Here is a 22158-nt window from a genome sequence, read left to right as displayed (position 1 = left end):
AAGTTAAGTAAAACTGGGTGGCTAAGAGGCACACTGGATAGAGCACTGGCCTTGGAGTCAGGAGTACCTGGGTTCAAATCCGACCTCAGACACTTAAAAATTACCTAGCCGTGTGGCCTTGGGCAAGCCACTTAACCCCATTGCCCTGAAAACTCTTAAAAAAAAAGTTAGGTAAAATCAACTGTATTTGACTGTAAATACAGCATTCCACACCTTTCTAATGGAAGAAGGGCAGCTATGCATTTACTTTAGTTATAATTTAATATGACCTTGGTTTACATAGGTCTATACAGTCTAAACTGGGCATTTCAGATTCCAACACACCTCCAAATTTCTATGTAGCTTTAGCCTATGGGAGGAACAGGATCTGAAAACTTAGTTTTAATCAAACATTTGAAACCCACTATACAGAAGTTTACATATAGATTTTACAGGGCTTATCCTTGTTCTAAAAAACTTTTGACATTTAGTATTTATTTTGTTTTTGCATTTGTTTTGTGAGTATTTAATCACTTGTTGAGATATAGCAAGTTTTTAATGCATTCAAAAACTCAGATGTCTAAAATACACTTATTGTACATAAAAACTCAACCTTGATACCATTTTTAAGGGGAAAAAAGAAAGGAATTGAGGGAGAAGACAGGAGAGAATGAGATCAAGGCCTCGTGTAGGTGGGTTGTCAAAGACTGCAGGAAAGGAGGAAAAGATGAGGGACAATGATGGGGACCTCTGAAATGGGGACAAAGGAAGAAGTTGGATCTCAGTGTATGACCTCCATTTTCTTAGTCAAACAAGGTGTGAAAGGCTTGAGAAGAGAAGAAACAGAGTTCAGAATAACTTTTGTGTGAGATAGGGGGTCACTTCGGCAGGAGTAAAAGGGTTGTTTTGCTATACCAAGGACTCGGTTATAGTCAGATAACATCAATTTGTAGTATGTGATGATGGGGAAAGATGATAGTCTGATCACAGGATTATGGAAGACAGGTGGAGAGCCAGAGTTCTCTGGTCCCCTCATGATGGAGAAATGTTGAGTGGATCCCTATGATAGACTTCAGGGAAGATGTGAAGTTCATAGGATGGGGCAGTCCAGATGGGCTTCAGTCTACATCAGTGGAGGGAACTTGCAAATGGATTAGGTTGAGATGGGCTCTAAATGCCTTTTCACCCTACTGCTCTCCTATTTTCCCAGAAATTTTTATTGAATAACAAATTCTTTCTTCAGGATTTTTAAGATCTTAGATTTAGAAAAGTCAGTTTTAGGCAAGTCTCTTCATTACAGGACTATGAATCTATTCCATTGATCTATTTCCCTTTAACCCCCCTCTTCAGTACAAGATAATTTTCATAGCTATTGCTTTATAGTATGAGAAGCAGTGTCAATTCAACCAACATTAGTTAAGTGCAAACTATCTATAAAGAAAGGCAAAAACAGTCTTATCAACAAGGAGCTCCAATCTAATGGTGATAATTGTTGGATGTCTGGGATTTGGAACTAGAAAGCTCTCAGTTCAAATTCTGCCTCTAACTTTTGTGTAGCCGTGACCAGAGACCAGTGACTTCTGTGAGCCACATTTTCTTTATCTCTAAAATGGATAGTGCCTGAAATATATACTGAATAGGCTTGTGAGATTCAAATGAGGTAATGATTCTGGTGCTTTCTTTCTTCAATTGCCATATAAATGCCTCTTCTTAGAAGCTGAATTCTGGCTATGATCATTTAATTTTTGAGAGAGTTCCTTATATATTTGGGGGGGAGTGGGAGAAAGAAGGGGGGGTGTATTCCTTACTTTACCCACTGAGTTTTCCTCATATAGCTATTGAATGAAATTTCTTTAGAACTCCATTCAAGGAGTGGCTAGGTGGCACAGTAGATAGAGCACTGACCCTGGAGACAGGAGGACCTGAATTCAAATGTGGCCTCAGACACTTAATAATTACCTAACTGTGTGACCTTGGTCAAGTCACTTAACCCAGTTGCCTTACTGTTCTCGATTTTACATGTAACTCCTGTATTATTTGGTATTTATATTTGAAAGTAGTACTTTTCATAGTGATATTCCTTTGTTTTCTTCCTATGATGATTACATTGGGGTAGCAACTAGTTGATCACCCAAATATGAAATCTACTGATTTTTTTTTAATACTTATCTGATTTATTTCCATCTTTTCTTTTTTTATATATCAAAAACTGCCTTAAGGTTGCCTCTGGTTATCATCAAATCTTCATACCTATGAATTTTTAAGTGACAGTCTTTTATTTTAGAAAAGAATATTTGGTTTTCTGGGAAATTGATTTGGGTCTTCTAAACTTTCAGCATATCCTATTCCATCTGCTTCTCTCATTTCTCATTTTTCTAGAAGGATCTTGTGCAATTCAAATGGATGGGTTTTTTAATAAGAGATCTTTTTCTTTTTACCTACTTGTCAAATCATTTGAACTTTGACTCTAGGGATGGCTAGGTGGCACAGTGGATGGAGCATCAGCCCTAGAGTCAGGAGTACCTGAGTTCAAATCTGGTCCCAGACACTTAATAATTACCTAGCTGTGTCACCTTGGGCAAGCCACTTAACCCTATTTGACTTGCAAAAGCTTTAAAAAAAAGAATGAACTTTGACTCTATGTCTGATTTAATTGAATTTAGGGTTCATTCCTTTCAGCAGCATTTAAAAATCTCCCTACTTTTCCATCTTGAAAGTTTTTTTATGTGATTCCTGATTCCCTTAAAGTCAACCTCTTTTCTACTTTCATTAGAATGTGATTTCCCTTAGTGCAGGAAGTGCTTTTGCATTTCTTTGAGTCCCCATTGCCTGGTGCACAGGGCCTGGTATGTGGCACATGTTGCGAGCATGATAAATGTTTGCTTGATTTTCTTCACTGTTTTTATGAGACCCAGTATTTTTTCTCATTTTTTTTCCGGCTTATTCTATTTCATCAGTCCATTATGACTTCTGTTTGTCTTGCATTCAAATTTTTTTCCCATTGTAGAATTTCTTGGGTCTCTTTTCTTTTTTTTATTTATTCTCATTTTGTACAAATAATGTTTTTTATTTAAAATTTTATTTAAAATATTCTTCTTTAAGAGTAAACAAAATATCCCCTCCCAAAAAAAATATAGACTCGCTTGAGTGATAGTAAAGGGGAGAGAAAAAAATTAAAATTAAAAAAATAATAGTTAATTGTAGGTATGGCCAGGTGGCACAATGGATGGAGCACCAGCCCTGGAGCCAGGAGCACCCGAGCCCATATCCGGCCCCGTACCCTCAATAATCACCCAGCTGTGTGACATGCAAGCCACCCCAACCTCACTGCCCTGCAAAAACCAAAAAAAGAAAAAAAAACCCAAAATAAAATAAAATACTAATAATAGTAGGGGTGACTGGGTGCCAGACAGAGCATTGGCCCTTGAGCCAGGGTACCCAGATCCCAATCCGGCCTCAAACACCCAACGATCACCCTGCTATGCAGCCCCAGGCAGGCCACCCAGCCCCATTTGCCGTGCACCCCCCAAAAAAATAATAATAATAAAAAATGTGCTTCAGTCTTTGTTCCAACACCAACAACTCTGTTGTGGGTGGATCATATTCTTTATGATAAGTCCATTGCAAAAGTTACTTCCATATTTTTCCACCGTTGCCATTGCTGATCGCAACTCCCTCCTTTCGTATTTCTCCACTACCATCTCCACTACCATCCACTACTATATTTTCTCTCTCCTTTCACTCTGACTCTGCTGTAGGGTAGCTTAGTGGTGCAGCAAACAGATCCCTGGCCCTGGGGCCAAGAGGTCCGAGTCCCCTTACTATCCCTTAGGCCCAGCATCCACCTGGCCCTATGGTCCCAGACAAGTCATCCAATCCCAGCCCCTTGCAAGAAGTAAAAAAGAAAATGTGTTATATCTGACCACTCTCCCCCCATGGTCCATCCTCTCCTCCATCACTCACATCCCCCCCTTCCCCCTGTCCCCCCCCTTCTTACTCCAGATTCCTATACCCCATTGTGTATATATGCTGTTTCCTCTCCTAGTCACCTCTGATGAGAGCAAAGATTCCCTCATTCCCCCTTGCCTTCCCCCCTTCCATATCATTGTAATAGTTCATTGTAATAAAGAAAAATCTTATTATATGAAATATCTTGGACTATTCCCCCTCTCCTTTTTCTTTCTCCCATTACATTTCCCTTTTTTCTATTGACTCCATTTTTACACCATATTTTATCTTCAAATTTAGCTTTCTCCTGTGCTTCAACTATAAAAGCTCCCTATACCTGCTCTGTTAACTGAGAAGGTTCATATGAGTATTATCAGTGTCATTTTTCTATACAGGAATACATACAGTTCATCATCATTAAGTCCCTCATATTTTCCCCTTCGCCTCCAATCTCTATGCTTCACCTGAGTCCTGTATTTGAAAATCAAACCTTCTGTTCAGCTTTGGCCATTCCAACAGGAACATTTGAAATTCCCCTGGTTCATTGAAAGTCCATCTTTTTCCCTGGAAGAGGACATTCAGCCTTGCTGGGTAGTTGATTCTTGGTTGCATTCTAAGCTCTTTTGCCTTCCGGTGTATTATATTCCAAGCCCTAAGAGCTTTTAATGTAGTTGCTGCTAAGTCCTGTGTGATCCTGAGTGGAGCTCCACGATATTTGAATTGTGTCCTTCTGGCTGCTTGTAATATTTTCTCTTCGACTTGGGAGTTCTGGAACTTGACTATAATATTCCTAGGGGTTGGTTTTTTGGGATCTCTTTCTCGGGGGGATTGGTGGATTCTCTCCATTTCTATTTTGCTCTCTGCTTCTAGGATATCAAGGCAATTTTCCTGTAGTGATTCTTTGAAAATGATGTCAAGGCTCTTTTCCTGATCATGACTTTCAGGTATTCCAATAATTTTTAAATTATCTTTCCTAAATCTGTTTTCCATATCAGTTGTTTTTTTTTCAATGAGATGTTTCACATTTTCTTCTAATTTTTCATTTTTTTGGTTTTGAAGTATTGAGTCCTGGTTTCTCATAAATTCATCTATCTCCCTGAGTTCTATTCTTTGTCAGAAGGATTTGTTTTCCTCAGTTTTCTTATCTCTTTTTCCATCTGGCCAATTTTGCTTTTTAAAGCATTCTTCTCAATAACTTTTTGAACTGTTTTATCCATTTGACCTAAGCTGGTTTTTAGCATGCTATTTTCTTCAGCATTTTTTTGGATTTCTTTGACTAGGCTGCTGACTTCATTTTCATGGTTTTCCTGCATCTCTCTCATTTCTTTTCCCAGTTTTTCTTCTAACTCCCTCATTGATTTTCAAAGTCTTTTTTGAGCTCTGTCATAGCCTGAGCCCAATTTCTGTTTTTCTTGGAGTCTTTAGATGCAGGAGCTTGTGTTTCCTCATCTTCAGACTGAGTGTTTTGATCCTTCTTGGGCTCATATGCAAAATATTTCTCAATGGTGTTCCTCTTTTTCCTCTGCTTGCTCATTTTCCCAGTCTAAGCCTGTTTTGGGGGTGCTTCCTGAGCTTTTGGGACACTCCCACAAGGGTCTCAGTGTGTGAGGCTCTGTCCTCCCTCCTGGTCTGTGAATGACCATATGCGCCCCCTCTGCCACGGGGCTGAGGTGGGGGGGTGGCCTTGCTGTTCTGTGGGGAGGCCTAGACTGCAATCAGGATCTGAATGTGGTCAGAGCCCCAGGGTCCTGTTCCAGGGGCAGAGTTCTGCAGTCTCTCTCTTTACTCCCCTCCCTAGGTTCAATGGGCTCATGCCCTGGGGACTCCTGCTTACCGGCTCCTGCTTCTGTTCCTGGATCTGGGCTGCTGTGGCCAGGCTGCTCTTTGTGTGCCCTGAGGGCTGGACTTCACGTGCTCATTCTGGCAGAGGTCCCCCACTGTTCCCTCAATTTGTGCCTGGTGCTCCCCGGGGAGTAGGTCAGGATATTCCCCCGCTACTGTGAGTGGTGGCTCCCAAAGTTCTTTCACTCTGGCGGGCCACCCCTCTGGCGGGCCACCCCTCCAACCCCGGGGAGCAGAGCCTTTCTGCTTTTTTCCAGGTTACCTTGAGTAAGAGAACTGCCTCACTGGGTCCCTCTGTGGGTTCTGTCTCTCGAAAATTTAGAGTACTTAGTTTCGAAGATTTATGAGAGAGCGCCTAAAGACACGATCCGCTCTTGTTGCCATCTTGGCTCAGCCCGATTGGGTTTATTTTCTACATTTATTTTTTCTACCTTTTTCTACCTATTTTTCTATCTTCCAGTAATTAATCTTTTGGGTTTTTTTTTTTCTCATTAGAAACCAGGGAGATTATTTATTTATTTATTCATTCATTCTTTTTTTTTTTTTTTTTTTTTTTGCAAGGCAATTGGGGTTAAGTGGCTTGCCCAAGGCCACACAGCTAGGTAATTATTAAGTGTCTGAGGCTGGATTTGAACTCAGGTACTTCTGACTCCACAGCCAGTGCTCTATCCTAATTATTAAATGTCTGAGGCCTGATTTGAACTTAGGCACTCCTGACTCCAGGGTTGGTGCTCTATCCACTTCGCCACCTAGCCGTCCCTCCCATTCATTTATTTAAAAAAAAAAATTTTTCCCTCAGCTACATGTAAAAGCAAGTTTCAACAAATATTTCTAAAACCTTGAGTTCCAATCCTTCCTCCCACCCCGTTCCCCCCATTGAGAAAGCAAGTTACTTGTGTAAGTTAAAAATCTGTAGCCATGAAAAACATTGCTATAATAATCATGTAAAAGTAAACATAACCCCACCCCCCACAAAGAAAGAGAAATTTCGAAAAATAAAGTGAGGGAAAAAAGTATGCTTCAGACACCATGAACTCTGTCTTTGGGATGAATAGTATTTTATCATAAGTCCATCCAAGAATTTGCTTCAATATTTTTCCCACAATTACTATTTGCTAACTGTATTTCCTTCCATCGTATTCTGTCCCCATTTATTCTATTCTCTTTCTTTTCATCTTGTCCCTCCTCAAAAGTGTGTTGTAGCTGACTACACTCTCCCATGATCTTCCCTCTCTTCTATCACCTACACCCCTCTTCCCCTTGTCACCTTCTGTCCCTTTCCTCTCCTATTTTCTTCTAAGCTGAGATAGATTTCTATACTCAATTGAGTGTGTATGTTATTCCTTCTCTGAGCCACTTCTGATGAGAGAGAGTAAGGCTCACTAACTCCTCCTCACCTTCCCTCTCTTCCACTCTACTGCAAAAGCTTTTTCTTGCCTCTTTGATGTGAAATAACTTACGCCATTCTACCTTTCCTTTCCCTTTCTTCCAGTACACTCCTTTCTCCCCCATTAACTCCATCTTTTTAATATATTATATCTTCAAACTCAACTCCCTCCTGTTCCTTGTCTATATATGCTCCTTCTAACTGCCATAATAAATGAGAAGGTATCTGCCATCTTAGCTCCACCCCTCCCCTTTTTTCATTTTTCAATTGAGTGAGTTACTTTGTTTTTCTTTTGCATAACTATTTATAAACTCTTTCATCATTATGTCCATAGATTTTAGTCATACTCAATTTCTTATTTTACTTTTGAAAGGTTGTAGTAGTTTTTCTTTTTGTTGTTGATTGATTTGTTTGAAGACAATATTGAGGAGAGAGGGCTTTTCACTTCTCTATCATCCCAGGAATTCCTTGCCCATTCACATTCTAGAAAGCTTTTTTCTGTTTTTATTTCTTCTTTTATCCATCTTTTGCTCTTAGAGAAGGGACTGTAAAACTTTTGTATTAGACTTAGATGATATTTGCAAATGTTCACTTCACTGTAATTCCTAGCATAGGCAATTGAATAGAATATGAGTGAAGGTATCTTTGTTTCACATTGCCCCAGTTTTGCCAAATGACCATTGATAAATCATAGCCCCACACCTCCTTGTTGATTCTAGTCTGCCCTCCCAGCCTTTTATATGGCTGCTCCAGGTCATAGTCATAGATCTGTTTATTTAACATCCCAAATTCTTTATTACCAATTTTTTCCCCTTTCTGTTTTGAGGACTTTTGTATTCTATAGTTTCTATATTCCCATAGTATCTGTTTTCTTATATCATTTAAGTGTTTGAGAAATTTCTCTCAAGCTAAAGAGGCAGTGTGATGTAGGGAAAAGAACACTGGCCTTGGGCAAAAGGCCTGGATTTGAATCTTGACCACTTACTAGCTGGGTTATGCTGGGCTAATCATTTTATAGGCCTGGATTTCCATGTCCATAAAATGAGAAAATTGGATTAGATACTCTCTAAAATCCCACACAACTTTCATATTCTCTATGATTCTAAAATGACCGAATTACCTCCAACTTTGCAAATTTTAGTTGGAAAAGGTCAGCTAGGTGGTGCAGTATATAGAGCACCATCCCTGGAGTCAGGAGAACCTGAGTTCAAATCCAGCCTCAGACATTTAATAATTGCCTAACTGTGTGACCTTGGGCAAGTCACATAACCCCATTGCCTTAAATAAATAAAATTTTTTTAAAAACTTCAGTTGGAAAATGACCCAATGATTTGGATTTCCTAATTCCTCCTTTTTTAGTCAATTTTGAAAGATAAAATACTGATATAATTCTATTTTAGAATTGCTTAACTAGCAACAAAGGGAAAAACATCAACTTCCTTTTCACCTTATTTGTTTCATGACCACCTTTGGCACTCTGGTGAAAAAAGCTTTGGACCTCTTTTCACAATAATGTTTTTAGATGTATATGAATTGTGGGGTGGTTACAAAGAAAGCCAATTATATCAAAATACAGTTATGGAAGGCAAAAACATTCACAAGCCCCCAGGTTAAGAATGAATACTCTAGAATAATGGATCATTTTCAACTATGATCCTTCATAAATGCCTAACCAGCAAATGTTCCTTCATGTAATTTGAGAACCTAGTGTTAATTTTGATGAGATCCACCTTTCAGTTTTTGCCTAAGAGCAAGCTAAGGACTCAGAGACATTCTGAGTTCATGGAGTCTTTTGAACTGGTTAAGAACTCATCCAGTTTTTCTCTGAAACCCTATTCTGTCCTTTTTGGAGATGAAGGGTTGGAGATGAAGGGCAGCAGCTGGTTACCATCCTCTCTATAGTAACCCTTATTTGTCTTAAAGATTATTCCATTTCCTGAAGTCTTTGGATCAAATTGCAGTTCTTTTGGTCTTTCTAAAATCCCTTGGGAATATTTCATAACTAACTGAAATACCTATGTGTTTCACTATTGGTGCACTTCATTTTTAAAAAATTACAGTATTGATAGGCATCAACAAACATGAACATTTTATATATAAAAACTGAAAAGGAGGAGTGGGGGGGGATGTATGTGTGTATGAATCTCCATTACATATAATTTGGGGATTTAAAAAATATGTATTAAATTTGACAATAAGACAGGTGGCACAGTGGATAGAGTACTGGCTCTGGAGTCAGGAGGATGTGAGTTTGAATCCGGCCTCTGGCACTTGACACTTTCTAGTTATGTGGCCTTAGGCAAGTCCCTTAACCCTGATTGCCTCACATCCAGGGCCATCTCCATTTGTCCTGATTCCTATCTGGCCACTGGACCCAGATGACTTGGGAGGACAAAGTGAGACTGGTGACTTAGCACAGCCCCCCCCCCCAATCCAATTCATGTGCTTGTCATGACATCACCTCCCTGATTAGCATAAGTGTGCATCCTGCCCTGTTTGTCTGAATCTTCTCTCTCTTTGGATTTTTAAATGTTTCACTGATGCTAAATTTTTTTCTTTTGTTTTATTTGGTTATTATCACCATGCCCCCAAACTCTCTACTATTTCTTGTAACAAATAAGTATAATCATAACAAATATAATCTTGTAACAAATAAATATAATCAAAGTATAATCAAAATCAAATGTACATATGGGTTATGTTTAAAATATATATTGCATTTGGCACCTTTAGTCCATCATCTCTACAAAGAGGTAGGAAGCATGTTTTATCATCAGTCTCCTAGAGTTGTCATTTGTTATTGTATCAATCAGAATTGTTGAGTTTTTCTTTTTTTAAAATTTTATTTATTTAAGGCAATGGAGTTAAGTGACTTGCCCAAGGTCTCACAGCTAGGGAATTATTAAGTATCTGAAAACAGATTTGAACTCAGGTCCTCCTGACTCTAGCCAGTGCTTTATCCACTGCGCCACCTAGCTGCCCCAATTGTTGAGTTTTTCAAAATTATTTACATTTACAATAGAGTGATCATTTAGTGAGATAATGGACTCAAGATGTAGAATGAAATCCTTTGTTGTTTTTATTGTTATTGTTTGTTTTCTAGTTGGGAAGGCAAAGTGAAAAGCAGAGAAAATAAATATGTGTTCTTTGAAAAAATTGTTTTAAACAATATTATAATCATTGTATGTATTATTTTCTTGGTTTTACTCACTTTGGTCTGTCAATTCAAGTAAGTCTTCCTTGGTTTCTTTGAATATGTCTCTTAAAAATATGTCTCTTTAATGTTTTCTTAAAGCACAATAATATTTCATTATGTCCATATACCATAATATTTGTTTCATTCCTCAATTGATGGGTACCTGCCTTATTTCCAGTATTTTGCTACAACAAAAAGTGCTACAATAAATATTTTTGTACATATGGTTCTATTCCCTCTGTCTTGATCTTTGAGAAGTATGTGCCTAGTAAGTGGTTGAGCTAGGTCAAAAGTTATACACAGTTTAGTGACTTTTGAGGCCTAGATCCAAATTGCATTCCAGAATGGCTATACCAATTCATAGACCCACCATCAGTGCATTAGTGTACCTGCCCTTCTATAGCCCCTCCAACAATCATTTTCCTCTTTTTTGATCTTTGCCATTCTGATGGGCAAACCTCATGCTATTTCAGTTTTCATTTTTCCTATTATTATTTGGAGTATTTTTCATCTGGTTGTTGATAGCTTTCCTTTCTTCTTTTGAGACTTCCTATTCATATCCTTTGAAAGATTCTATTCCATTTGTCTAGAACAGGCAAGAAATGACCTATATGCTCTACAGGTATATCTATAACCTACCACCCTTACCCCTCTACTACTATTAGAAATAAAGAATTATACTGCCTCTTTACCCTGAAGGCAATAGGAAGTGGGTGGTTAAAGTAGATAAGACTAGTAAACAGGAGGCCATGAAATCTGTATTTCAGAAGTAAAAGGGAGAGAACTCTCTCTTCTTCATCCCCTCTCCATCTTTTTTGTAAGGGAATGTTCTGATTAATGATGGGTTGTAACATGTTCTTGGCCACTGGTTATCATTAACTCACTCATCAATTTCTCTTTTTGAAGTCTATTAGTAAAAAAGCCTTGGTATTAGATTCCAGCAAGTCTGAATGGATTGACTTTTGTCCTTTTTTTCCCCTATAGTATTGTGTAAAGTAATAATGATATCACTCCTACATACTGTCTGAGCACAGGGCTATGAATGGAAATTTAACTTCTCCCTTCTGATATACAAGTGACTGAGTTCTATAGCAAAGGTGCTAATGAGAGCAACCATTGATTGTCATTCTTATTACAATCACACCTGACTCCTCAGTAATCTGTTGAGAGGTATGTCAGATAAATAGTTCTTTTCATTCCAAACTCCTGCCTGTGTGTGATTAGACTAAATTGGATGTAATCATATATGCAGAACCATGTGAAAGATAAGGCAGGGTAACTTGGGGTACTTTTACTCCCTAAGAAATAGCCCATGAAATTTCTTTTTGGCCACCTCTAGCGTAAAACTTATCAGGTATTTTTCTCATGACTTGGTTTCTATTCTAGTGTGGAGCCATCAGAGAATCTACAGTCCCTGATGGAAAAGAATCAGTCTCTGAGTGAGGAGAATGAAAAGCTAATCCGTGGACTAAGTGAGGCAGCTGGTCAGACAGCCCAGATGTTGGAGAGAATCATTTTGGTGAGACTAAAAGAACGGTCTGGATATTGCCCAACTTTACTTTTCTTACTGATTCCTGGTTCTGATTTGCAAAGCTTATATGGAAAGGGATGGGTTTGAGTTATAAAATCCTTTAGAAAAACCCCTTTGGTGCAAAACATGTAGGTTTGTAATAGTGTTACAAAGTATAGACTTAACCCATTTAGTGTCTTTCTAGGGTGTTTGGCTATAAAGAAAACATGTTTTTCTATATCCATTTTCATATTCCATCCCATTTCACAAGGAAAGATGCATTACAGAGCATTTTGGAAGGAAGGAACCTTGGTCACTCTTTTGCCACCATAATCCCAGTGTCCAGACTCGGTTCTCTCCATCCAAATATGAGACTGGGTATATAAATTCAGTTTTTCATGGGCAAGCTTTTGCTTGAAACTAACAAATTGGGGCAGCTAGGTGGTGGTAGTGGATAGAGCACCAGCCCTGTATTCAGGAAGACCTGAGTTCAAATTTGGCCTCAGACCTTTGATTACCTAGCTGTGTGATCTTGGGCAAGTTACTTAATCCCATTGCCTTGCAAAAAAAAGAAGAAACTAACAAATTTCCACTCAGTCTACATTTATGACACGCATACACCTATATTACAATGTGTTTTCCAACAAGGAAGGGAAGACTACTTCCAAACCTTTATTTAAAGAGGACCAAGGGACGGCTAGGTGGCGTAGTGGATAAAGCACCGGCCTTGGAGTCAGAAGTACCTGGGTTCAAATCTGGTCTCAGACACTTAATAATTACCTAGCTGTGTGGCCTTGGGCAAGCCACTTAACCCTGTTTGCCTTGCAAAAATCTAAAAAACAAAAAAACAAAACAAATAAAGAGGACCAAACTTATTACTCATTGTTGGCTGAGCACAGGGCTATCCATGAAAATTTAGCTTCTCCCTATACAAGTGACTGAGCCCTAGAGTAAAGATGCTAAATGAGACTGCCCTTTGATTATCATTCTTATCACAATCACATCTGACTCTCAGTAATCTGTTGAGAGGTATGTCAGATAAATAGTTCTTTCCATTCCAAACTCTTGCCTGTGGTAAGAGTAGCAAATGATGTTCTGCACCTTTACCTAGATTTTTTAATGATGGTTCTATAGTTGATGCTTTGAGGTAATATAGCTGTTTGAGATGTGCATAGGTGTATGACTGGTTACCTGTGGAACCTTCATAAAGTCATTAAAGCTGCTGCTAGACTTGGTAAACCTGTTAGTGGGTGATCTGCTTAAACTTGGCAAGTACTCGTTGGCACAGGAACAAAACTGTATACCACCAATCCAGAAGAGAGCTTTAATACACTCTGGACATGCATATTAGATCAGGAATTGAACTAGAACTGAAAAAAGTTCCTTCATCAACCCAGGCCCCTTTGTGCCCTACTTCCTGCCTCATCTTCTCCACCATCCACTATCACTTCTCTTGTTCTTCACCTTTTTCTTTTCACATCTTATCCCTGCCAGAGGGACACTAATATTAATCTTAATGTAAAATTCTGAAGCTAACCCTGTAGCTCTGGCATCTGTTGAGTTAAACAACAGGGAGGGGCATGCCAGGAATCATGGCCTTCACACATGATCTGAAACTTCTTTGTGGAGAGAAAGGATGAGTTTCTGGAGCCAGTCTGATACCCATCTCCTCAAGTGTAGTCTTTGAAATAGTCAGTGGTGACTATGGTGACAATAGGGTGGCCAGTTTCCATTGCTGAATTTAACAGTGAACTTCTCTCTTAATAATTAAAACCTCTGAAGTCATCCGGATTGCACTGGAAGAAGCATCCTCTCCATCCATTTTTTTTCTTCCTAGCCATAGATGAACTTAATTGGATTAGGTTTCTGATGGTCTTGTGTGCCTGTGTGTCTTTGTTACAGACAGAACAAGTGAATGACAAGCTGAATGCCAAGCTAGAAGAGCTCAAGCAACATGCAGCGTAAGTTACTGGTCAGATGTGCAGAATTAGGGATTGATACCACCTTAATAGCCTCTTCTCTAATTCTTACACTTGAAATTTCAGATGCAAGCTTGATCTACAAAAACTGATAGAGTGTCTGGAGGATCAAGAGTTAAAAGAAAATTTGGAGATAATTCATAACTTGCAACATTTGATAATTGAGTTCTCGGTAAGCCAAGTAAAGATGGCATTAATACAGGGACCATTTTTCTCCCCATGAGACTTTCTAAAACTGGGCTCCTCACTGAAACCACATCAGATTTACTGTGACACTTGATTTTGTCATCATATTTTCCTTAACCCCCTGAATTATTGACATGGCTCCTTGCCAGTCTAGTTTGCTTGACTGCCTTCTTAGAGAAGACTACTTTGTCAAAAGTCTTTTCCCACATATAACCTGAAGCGAAATAATGAGGCCTAACTGAAAGACAGCATTGTTACAGAGCAAAATATGAGCATGGATAACCCCATCTCTGCCTCTGTTAAAAATGCCCCCCCCTGTTTTCCTGTTAATGTTGAGTTACAGTTTCAGATCTGTAAAAGAATTCCTAAAGAAGGGGTTAGAGACTAATATTCTGCTAAGCTGAGCTGTTAAGATGGCTGATTTGAGAAGCTATTGTGAGACAGTATGTCATTCTCGTCTGTCACAACTACCAGAAAGAATGTTGTTCGGCCTTCTAGCCAGGGCCTGAGTGCTATGTCATTTGGTAAGATGCAAGAAAGATGAGGACGTATTTGTGAAGCAAGATAAGCTTCCCTCATGGAGGATCTGACAGCCCAACCAAGTGATAACTTAGATGTTTTCCCAGAGGAAGGGGCAAGTGGTGACTGGCGCCTCTGAGGAGCTCTGCCTCCCTCAGGGAGTCACAAAGTAAGAATAATTCACAGAAGGAAGGCATTAGGATTAAGAGGACTTAGGAAAAGCTTCTAGTAAAAGATGGGAAGTACTCAGCTGGTAGATGCCAAAGATTTCAGTAAACTGAAAAAGCTGTGGGTATCCGTGGATTTCAAATCACTTCGATTAGAGGTTTCCAACTCAAAAATACAAGAAACGAATGTCTATGTACTAAAGGAAGCTTTCTTAATGAAAAATTAATGCATCCCTTTATTGTCTGTATGACTCTGGAAAAGTCACTGTACCTCTCAGCCTCCATTTCCTCATCTGTAAAATGGGTTAATATAGTATCTACTTTGCAGGGTTTGTTGTAAAGATCAAATAAGATAATATGTGGAAAGTACTTTGCAAACTTTCAAGCATTATAGAAACACTAATTATTATTTGAAAGTTTGCTCTTGTATCAATTCATCTATAGTGATTCTCAATCAAAACTGAATTCCATTAAGAAACGTTTCAGGGGCAGCTAAGTGGGTCAGTGGATAAAGCACCAGACCTGACTTCAATTCTAGCCTCAGACACTTGATAATTACTAGCTTTGTGACCTTGGGCAAGTCACTTAAGTCCATTGCCTTGCAAAAACCGAAGGAAAAAAGTTTCAAAAGGCCATCTGGGTATAATGTGCATGGCAAATGGTAGAATGTCTTCCTTTTCCTATTAAACTGGGAATCTGTGACTGAAAGGTGTTAGGAACCCTGTCTTATATGAAACACATTTCCTTATCTGAGGCTCTTCACTCTACTCTTGTATTGTGACCCAGCTCAGATTCCTCCATACTAATGTTGGAAGTAGATTTCAAACTGGGGTCTTCCCGACTCCAGGTACAGCCCCCCTTTCCATGGTGCTAGCTGACTTGGGCAATTGTAAATGTTCTCTGGAGGGCAAATGTCCCTGTTCAGTTCAAGTTTCAATGCACAATAGTGGATAGAGCTCTGGGACTGGGTTCAAGGAGACTGAAGTTCAAATCTATTTTCCTCAACTAAAAAATGGCAATTATAAGAACCTACCTCCCAGGGTTGGCATGAGGATCAAAGTAGATCATTGTCAAGTCCCTGACACAGTGTCTGGCACTAGGAGCACTATGGAAATGTTAACTGTTACTGTATTGACATGCCAGTGCAGGTGGGAGCCTTCTCTTGTGGTCTTAGGGAGTTAAGCACCTTGCTCAGTGTTACATAGCAACAAGGGGACCCAGGTTCAACGAGAACCTAAGCCCTTTTGACTTTGAAGCCAACTGCTAAAGGACCTGGTAAAACAGGAAAGGCCCAGTTGCCCAAGACAGTGCCCCACCCCAAGCTAATGGGATCTTTTCTGGCAGAAGAGGACGCAGCCCTGGCCATCTGGTCAGTTTTTACAGAAGTCACAAAAAGATGGTGGCTAATGTGAAGTAGCCTTAGGGATTGGGGTGTAGACAACTTCAGAATGGTGCTTGACAATCCATTAAAAGAGTTTCCAAATAGAGATTTGTTTTAAACATTAAATGGCTGTATAAAAACATCTGGTGACGTAATCACCAAGCCTTTTTCTAAACTGTAGCATTGTTTCACAGGTTGAACCCACTTCGAGTGTGATATCAGTTGCTGATGCTCCTACAGAGCCAGAAGCTGTGAGTAACCTGCCCCTTTTGTGTATAGTTACAAGCTTCCTGTGACTTAGTCGCTCTTCAGTGCTCCTTCTTGCCACCATTAAGAGTTCTCTGGCATTCGGGAAAGCTTTGTCTCTGGAATTGTGGATCTAGTAAAGGCTGGGGAATACCACTGCTGTGTGGGTGCCATAAACTTTCCTGATATCTTGAGTGGTAGCATCCTTTATGTTTCACAAAATGCCCAGAGTGAAAATGAAGGGGAGGGAAATGAACAAATTGTATGTGAGCACAAGAAGGGGGTTGGAGATGAAACAAAAGGACCAAAGAGATTTGTTATGAGACGAGCCTCTTCTGTGGTGAGAGAGCCGAATAAGGTAAAGGTAGGTGACTACGTGGTAGGGGGTCCAAAGAACAAAGCAGGATGGACACCAGAGCCAGTTAAGAAATCAGGCTAGTGGTTTAGGTGCTTTTTGGAAGAACCTCTAGAAGTACTTTTTTAAGACTGGACTGGGGGTTGGAGGGTACAGAAACAGCTGCTTGGTAAGAGCTGATAGTCACTATTGCCATCTGCCTCCATTTTCACAGCTCCCAAGACCCCACCTCTATGGGGCTTTTTGAGGGCTTCTTTTGTGAAGGATAGAAGAGAAAATGAGTAAGACAGTTTTTAGATCAGAGGCAACAGGAGCAACCAAGATGCAAGTTTCCCAGACAACAGTTGATGAGAAAAAAAGATCAGTTCTAGGGTCATCAGTTAGAAAAACTATTGAAATTATAGTGCTTGTGATTGCAGTGAGATGAATGGCTTAGGATAAAGTTTGCCGACGTTGGAGTGCATATTGTAAGAGTAGTCACAGTTACAGGATGGAAGGAACAGCTGCAAATAACCAGGGGATGGCTGAGAGAATTAACCAGGTAACAGGACAGAGAGGGTCCCAAACAAATGCCTGTCTCTCTTGCCAGTCATTCTTCTGTTCTCTTGTAGGAGGTGGACATCAGCCCCAATACCAGTAGGTCCTCTGCTGGTTTTACCACCCAGCATGCTCTGCGCCAGGCTCAGATGTCCAAGGAGCTGATAGAGTTGAATAAAGCCCTTACTCTGAAAGAAGCACTGGCCAAGAAAATGACTCAGAATGAGAGTCATCTGCAGCCCATTCAGTTCCAGTACCAGGTAAATTCTGCCAGCGATGGGGCTAGAATTAAGATACGTCTGTCATTCTTTTTTTTTCTCTTTTACATTTTTGTTTGTTTTGTTTATTTAAGGCAATGGGGTTAAGTGATTTGCCCAAGGTCACACAGCTAGGTAATTACTGTGAATCTGAGGCTGAATTTGAACTCAGGTCCTCCTGACTCCAGGACTGGTGCTCTAACCACTGTACAACCTAGCTGCCTGTCATCTCTCTTTCCTTAAATGGACTAATCTGCTGAAGATTATGGGTACTTGACCCAACAAAGCTAGGGTTAAACTTTTAAAATACTATAGGATAGGATCCATATCATTTGTTTCATTCTTCAGAGAGTCTGCTTCTGTCCAATATACAAAGAAATTCAGTTTGACTACAAACTTTCCTTGCTTTCAGAGAAAATCATGTTCTAATGATGAAACTAAGGTCTTGATCTTAGAGGCCTGCTGTTTTTGTGTTACATCGAACTATAGTATAAAGTAAAAAAAAGAATGTTCTTTTGAGTGATTGGGCTCACAAGACTTTCACTAGTGACTAAATTATTTTTCATAGTATTTGTTTCTGAGTCACTGTGGTACTTCTTTAAAAGCAAGGCTCTGGCTATTAGGTTTCTACAAAGATTGGCCTCTACCCCTTACCCAATTCTTTTCTGTTCAACCACTCTTGTCTGACGTACCTATGAATTTGTCCAGACATCTATAGGGCCTTCTTCCTCTGTTCTTTCCAGCCATGTTCTAATTCAGTCAGTCAGGACCTACCAAATTGAAGTTAAAATATGTTTTGCCCCAAATGATTGTGTCTGTCCCTCCCTGCCCCCTCCATGACAACCACTTTGCTTGCAATAGCAACTGAGATTGAGATGAATGTGCTTTGACCTTCTAAGCATGACAGTGGCCAGAGCACACACTTCTACTCTTCTTGGAAGGACCCCAGTAGTGACTGGGGCTTCAGCTCATAGTTGATCTTTCCCCTGGAATCCAAGGTGCTTCAAGCCTCAAACCTGAAATTTTTCAGAGCTCCCTTTCATATGCAGAGCACATTCTCTTTTTCTTCCTCTCCTGTACAGCTATGGCCTCCATGTGGCCTTTTGTTCTAAACAGTGCTTTCCCTGCAATTTGAAGAACTGCAAAAGGGAAAATCAAAAGACACTTAGGAGAGCCAGATTGTAGTTAACTTTCCACATTTGTTTAGTAAATGTGAATGAGAATTGCAAAGCATCAAGCTTCTTATTCTGAGTACCAGCAGACCAGAATGCAGTTACTAGAATAATTCTTCCCATTTTGTAATGAACACTTTGATAGGAAATTGTACAAGTAAATTTTGGATGTCTTTGTATGTATATATTTAAAAACATGTATATGTTATTGACCAGTTTCTCCGTAGACTCCATAGAGTGTTTGTTATATAGTATAACCTAACAAGATTTAGTAAAACTTTTTTCTAATTTAATGAACGCCAAGAGAGGATATATATATATATATATATATATATATATATATATATATATATATATATATTTTTTTTTTTTTTTTTTTTTTTAGGTTTTTGCAAGGCAAATGGGGTTAAGTGGGTTGCCCAAGGCCACACAGCTAGGTAATTACTAAGTGTCTGAGGCCAAATTTGAACTCAGGTACTCCTCACTCCAGGGCCAGTGCTCTATCCACTGTGCCACCTAGCCACCCCAAGAGAGGATATTTTCACATATAAAGAATAGAAAAAATTGTATGTAAAAATTCAAATCTCTATTGTATGTAACTTTTTTTAAAGCATATGATATATTTAACATGTTATTTTCGGGACTGTCCTGCTTCTTTTTTTCTTCTAATTTTTGTTTCTCTTTTGTCCATTTTTACAAATATTTCTTCGGGAGTGGATGACAGGGGGTGACTATATCATTAGTTGCACTCTCCTTATCAACTACTGCCAAGCATTCAAATGTCACTACAGAGAGCGCAACTATGATGGGTTGGCCATGTTGTTAGAATGCCAAATGTATGTTTGCCAAAAAGACCATTTTATGGAGAACTTGGAGGGCAAGCACTCACAAGGGGCTCAGAAGAAGTGATACTGGAACACCCTGAAGGTCTCATTGAAAAACTTTAGAATGGATTGTGTAACATGAAAGTTGCTGGCACAGGACCACCCAGCATGGTGTACCCTCATCAGAGAGGGTGCTGTGCTCTGTGAGCAAGGAAGAATGGAACCAGCTCAAAGGAAACATGACATATGTAAGCTTAGAATAAATACTTTAGGTGTTCACACGGACTATTTGTACCCGACCTGTGGTAGAGCATTCTAAGCTCGTATTGGTCTGATCAGCCATAGTTGGACACATTGTCATTTGTCTCAATAGTGATGTCATTACAAGAACTGTACCAACTACCCTCTTTTTCCATACACACCATACCAAAAAAAAAAAAAAGTTCTTGAAACAAATAAGTCTAGTCAAGCAAAATAAATCTGTGCATTTGCCACATCCAAAAATGAATTTCATTTTGTACTTTGTGTCCATCACCTCTGTCAATAGGGTGGGTAGCCAGTTCCATCAGTCTTCTGAATTCATGGTTGGTCATTACGTTGATGTTATTGGTACTATATAAATTCTTCCTTTTTTTGCTTCCTTGTTCTATATCGGCTTACTTAAGGATTCCCAGATTCCCTGAAACCATTCCTTTGTCATTTCTAATCTCCAAAACCATTCCTTTAAATACACACACACACACACACACACACACACACACACACACACACACAATTGTTCAGCCATTTCTCAATTGATGGGTGCCCTCGTTGTTTACAGTTCTTGACCACAATGAAGTCCCATTAGAAGCACTTCTGTTCGTGGGTATCCTTCTGCTCTTTATTGGATCTCTCTGGAGCATGTGTCTTGAAGTCATATTGCTGAATCAGTGAATATGCCCAGTGTTGTGACTTGTGGAACCTAGGCCACACCTCCATTGGTATCCTGACCTTTCACAGCCCTTCTAACAGTCGACATTGTCTTCTTGGATGATCTTTGCTAATCTTGTACCTGTGAGGTAGAACTTGAGTTAGTTTCATTTGAACTTCTCAAATTATTTGTCATTTGAAGCATTTTTTGTTGACTTTTGATCACTTAGAGAATTGCCTGCTCGTATCTTCTTACCACTTATCAATTGAGGAATAGCTTTTTTTTTATATAAATTTGAATTAATTCCTTATGTGTCTTACTGGTTTGTATTTGATGTAATTTATTTCTGTCCATCTATTCTTCTTTTCCTCTCACCCAGTCACTGATAACAGGTTCTTAGTCTTTCTATTTTTTCCTTTTGCTCTCATCCTCTTAAGATATTTTTGCTCATGACTGTTCTCTCCCTGAATCTACCCCTCCTTTCTTTTTTTTTATTGTTTTTTGAATTTTACAATTTTCCCCCCCAATCTTGCTTCCCTCCCCCCAGGCCCCACAGAAGGCAGTCTGATAGTCCTTACATTGTTTCCATGCTATCCATTGATCAAAATTGAATGTGCTGAGAGAGAAAACATATCCTTAAGGAAAAAGTAAAATATAAGAGATAGCAAGATTACATGATAAGATACCTTTTTAAAAAAAATTAAAGGTGGGGTAGCTAGGTGGTGCAGTGGATAGAGCACTGGCCCTGGAATCAGGAGGACCTGAGTTCAAATTCGGCCTCAGACACTTAATGATTACCTAACTGTGTGGCCTTGGGCAAGCCACTTAACCTCATTTGCCTTGAAAAACCTAAAAATAAAAAAAAAATTAAAGTTAATAATCCTTGGTCTTTGTTTAAACTCCACAATTCTTTCTTTGGATAGAGATGGTATTCTCCATCACAGATACCCCAAAATTGTACCTGATCGTTGCACTGATGGAATGAGCGAGTCCATCAAGGTTGATCATCACCCCCATGTTGCTGTTAGGGTGTACAATGTTCTTCTGGTTCTGCTCACCTCACTCAGCATCAGTTCATGCAAATCCTTCCAGGCTTCTCTGAATTCCTGTCCCTCCTGGTTTCTAATAGAACAATAGTGTTCCATGACATACATAGACCACAGTTTGCTAAGCCATTACCCAATTGAAGGACATTCACTCAATTTCCAATTCTTTGCCACCACAGACAGGCTGCTATGAATATTTTTTTTATTTTTTAAAGATTTTATTTGAGTTTTGAGTTTTACAATTTTTCTCCCAATCTTACTTCCCTCCCCCCACTCCTCCCACAGAAAGCAATCTGTTCAGTATTTATTTTGTTTCCATTTTGTACATTGATCCAAATTGAGTGTGATGAGAGAGAAATCACATCCTTAAGGAAGAAACAAAAAGTATAAGAGATAGCAAGATCAGACAATAAGATACCTGGTTTTTTTCCTAAATTAAAGGGAATAGTACTTGAAATTTGTTCAAACTCCACGGCTCTTTATCTGGATACAGATGGTATTCTCCATTGCAGACAGCCCAAAATTGTTCCTGGTTGTTGCACTGATGGAAGGAGCTGGTCCATCAAGGTGGATCAGCACCCCCATGTTGCTGTTAGGGTGTGCAGTGTTTTTCTGGTTCTGCTCATGTTGCTCAGCATCCGTTCATGCAAATCCCTCCAGGTTTCCCTGAATTCCCGTCCCTCCTTGTTTCTAATAGAACAATAGTGTTCCATGACA

General features: G+C 39.3%; 1 protein-coding gene across 3 annotated transcripts in view; it reads left to right on the top strand.

Annotated features, from left to right (window-relative positions):
* Nucleotides 1–22158, top strand: part of KIF4A (kinesin family member 4A) — a 93488-nt gene that overhangs the window by 32780 nt on the left and 38550 nt on the right. For all 3 annotated transcript variants that reach the window (XM_074208354.1, XM_074208355.1, XM_074208352.1), the window contains 5 exons: nucleotides 11739–11871; nucleotides 13765–13823; nucleotides 13908–14013; nucleotides 16289–16345; nucleotides 17307–17492. In XM_074208354.1, coding sequence (XP_074064455.1) covers nucleotides 11739–11871; nucleotides 13765–13823; nucleotides 13908–14013; nucleotides 16289–16345; nucleotides 17307–17492 — 541 coding nt within the window. The remainder of the gene's footprint in view (nucleotides 1–11738; nucleotides 11872–13764; nucleotides 13824–13907; nucleotides 14014–16288; nucleotides 16346–17306; nucleotides 17493–22158) is intronic.

The sequence above is a fragment of the Macrotis lagotis genome, chromosome X (assembly GCF_037893015.1).
Source record: "Macrotis lagotis isolate mMagLag1 chromosome X, bilby.v1.9.chrom.fasta, whole genome shotgun sequence".
Lineage (NCBI taxonomy): Eukaryota > Metazoa > Chordata > Mammalia > Peramelemorphia > Peramelidae > Macrotis > Macrotis lagotis.
This window is presented reverse-complemented; position numbering and strand designations above follow the sequence as displayed.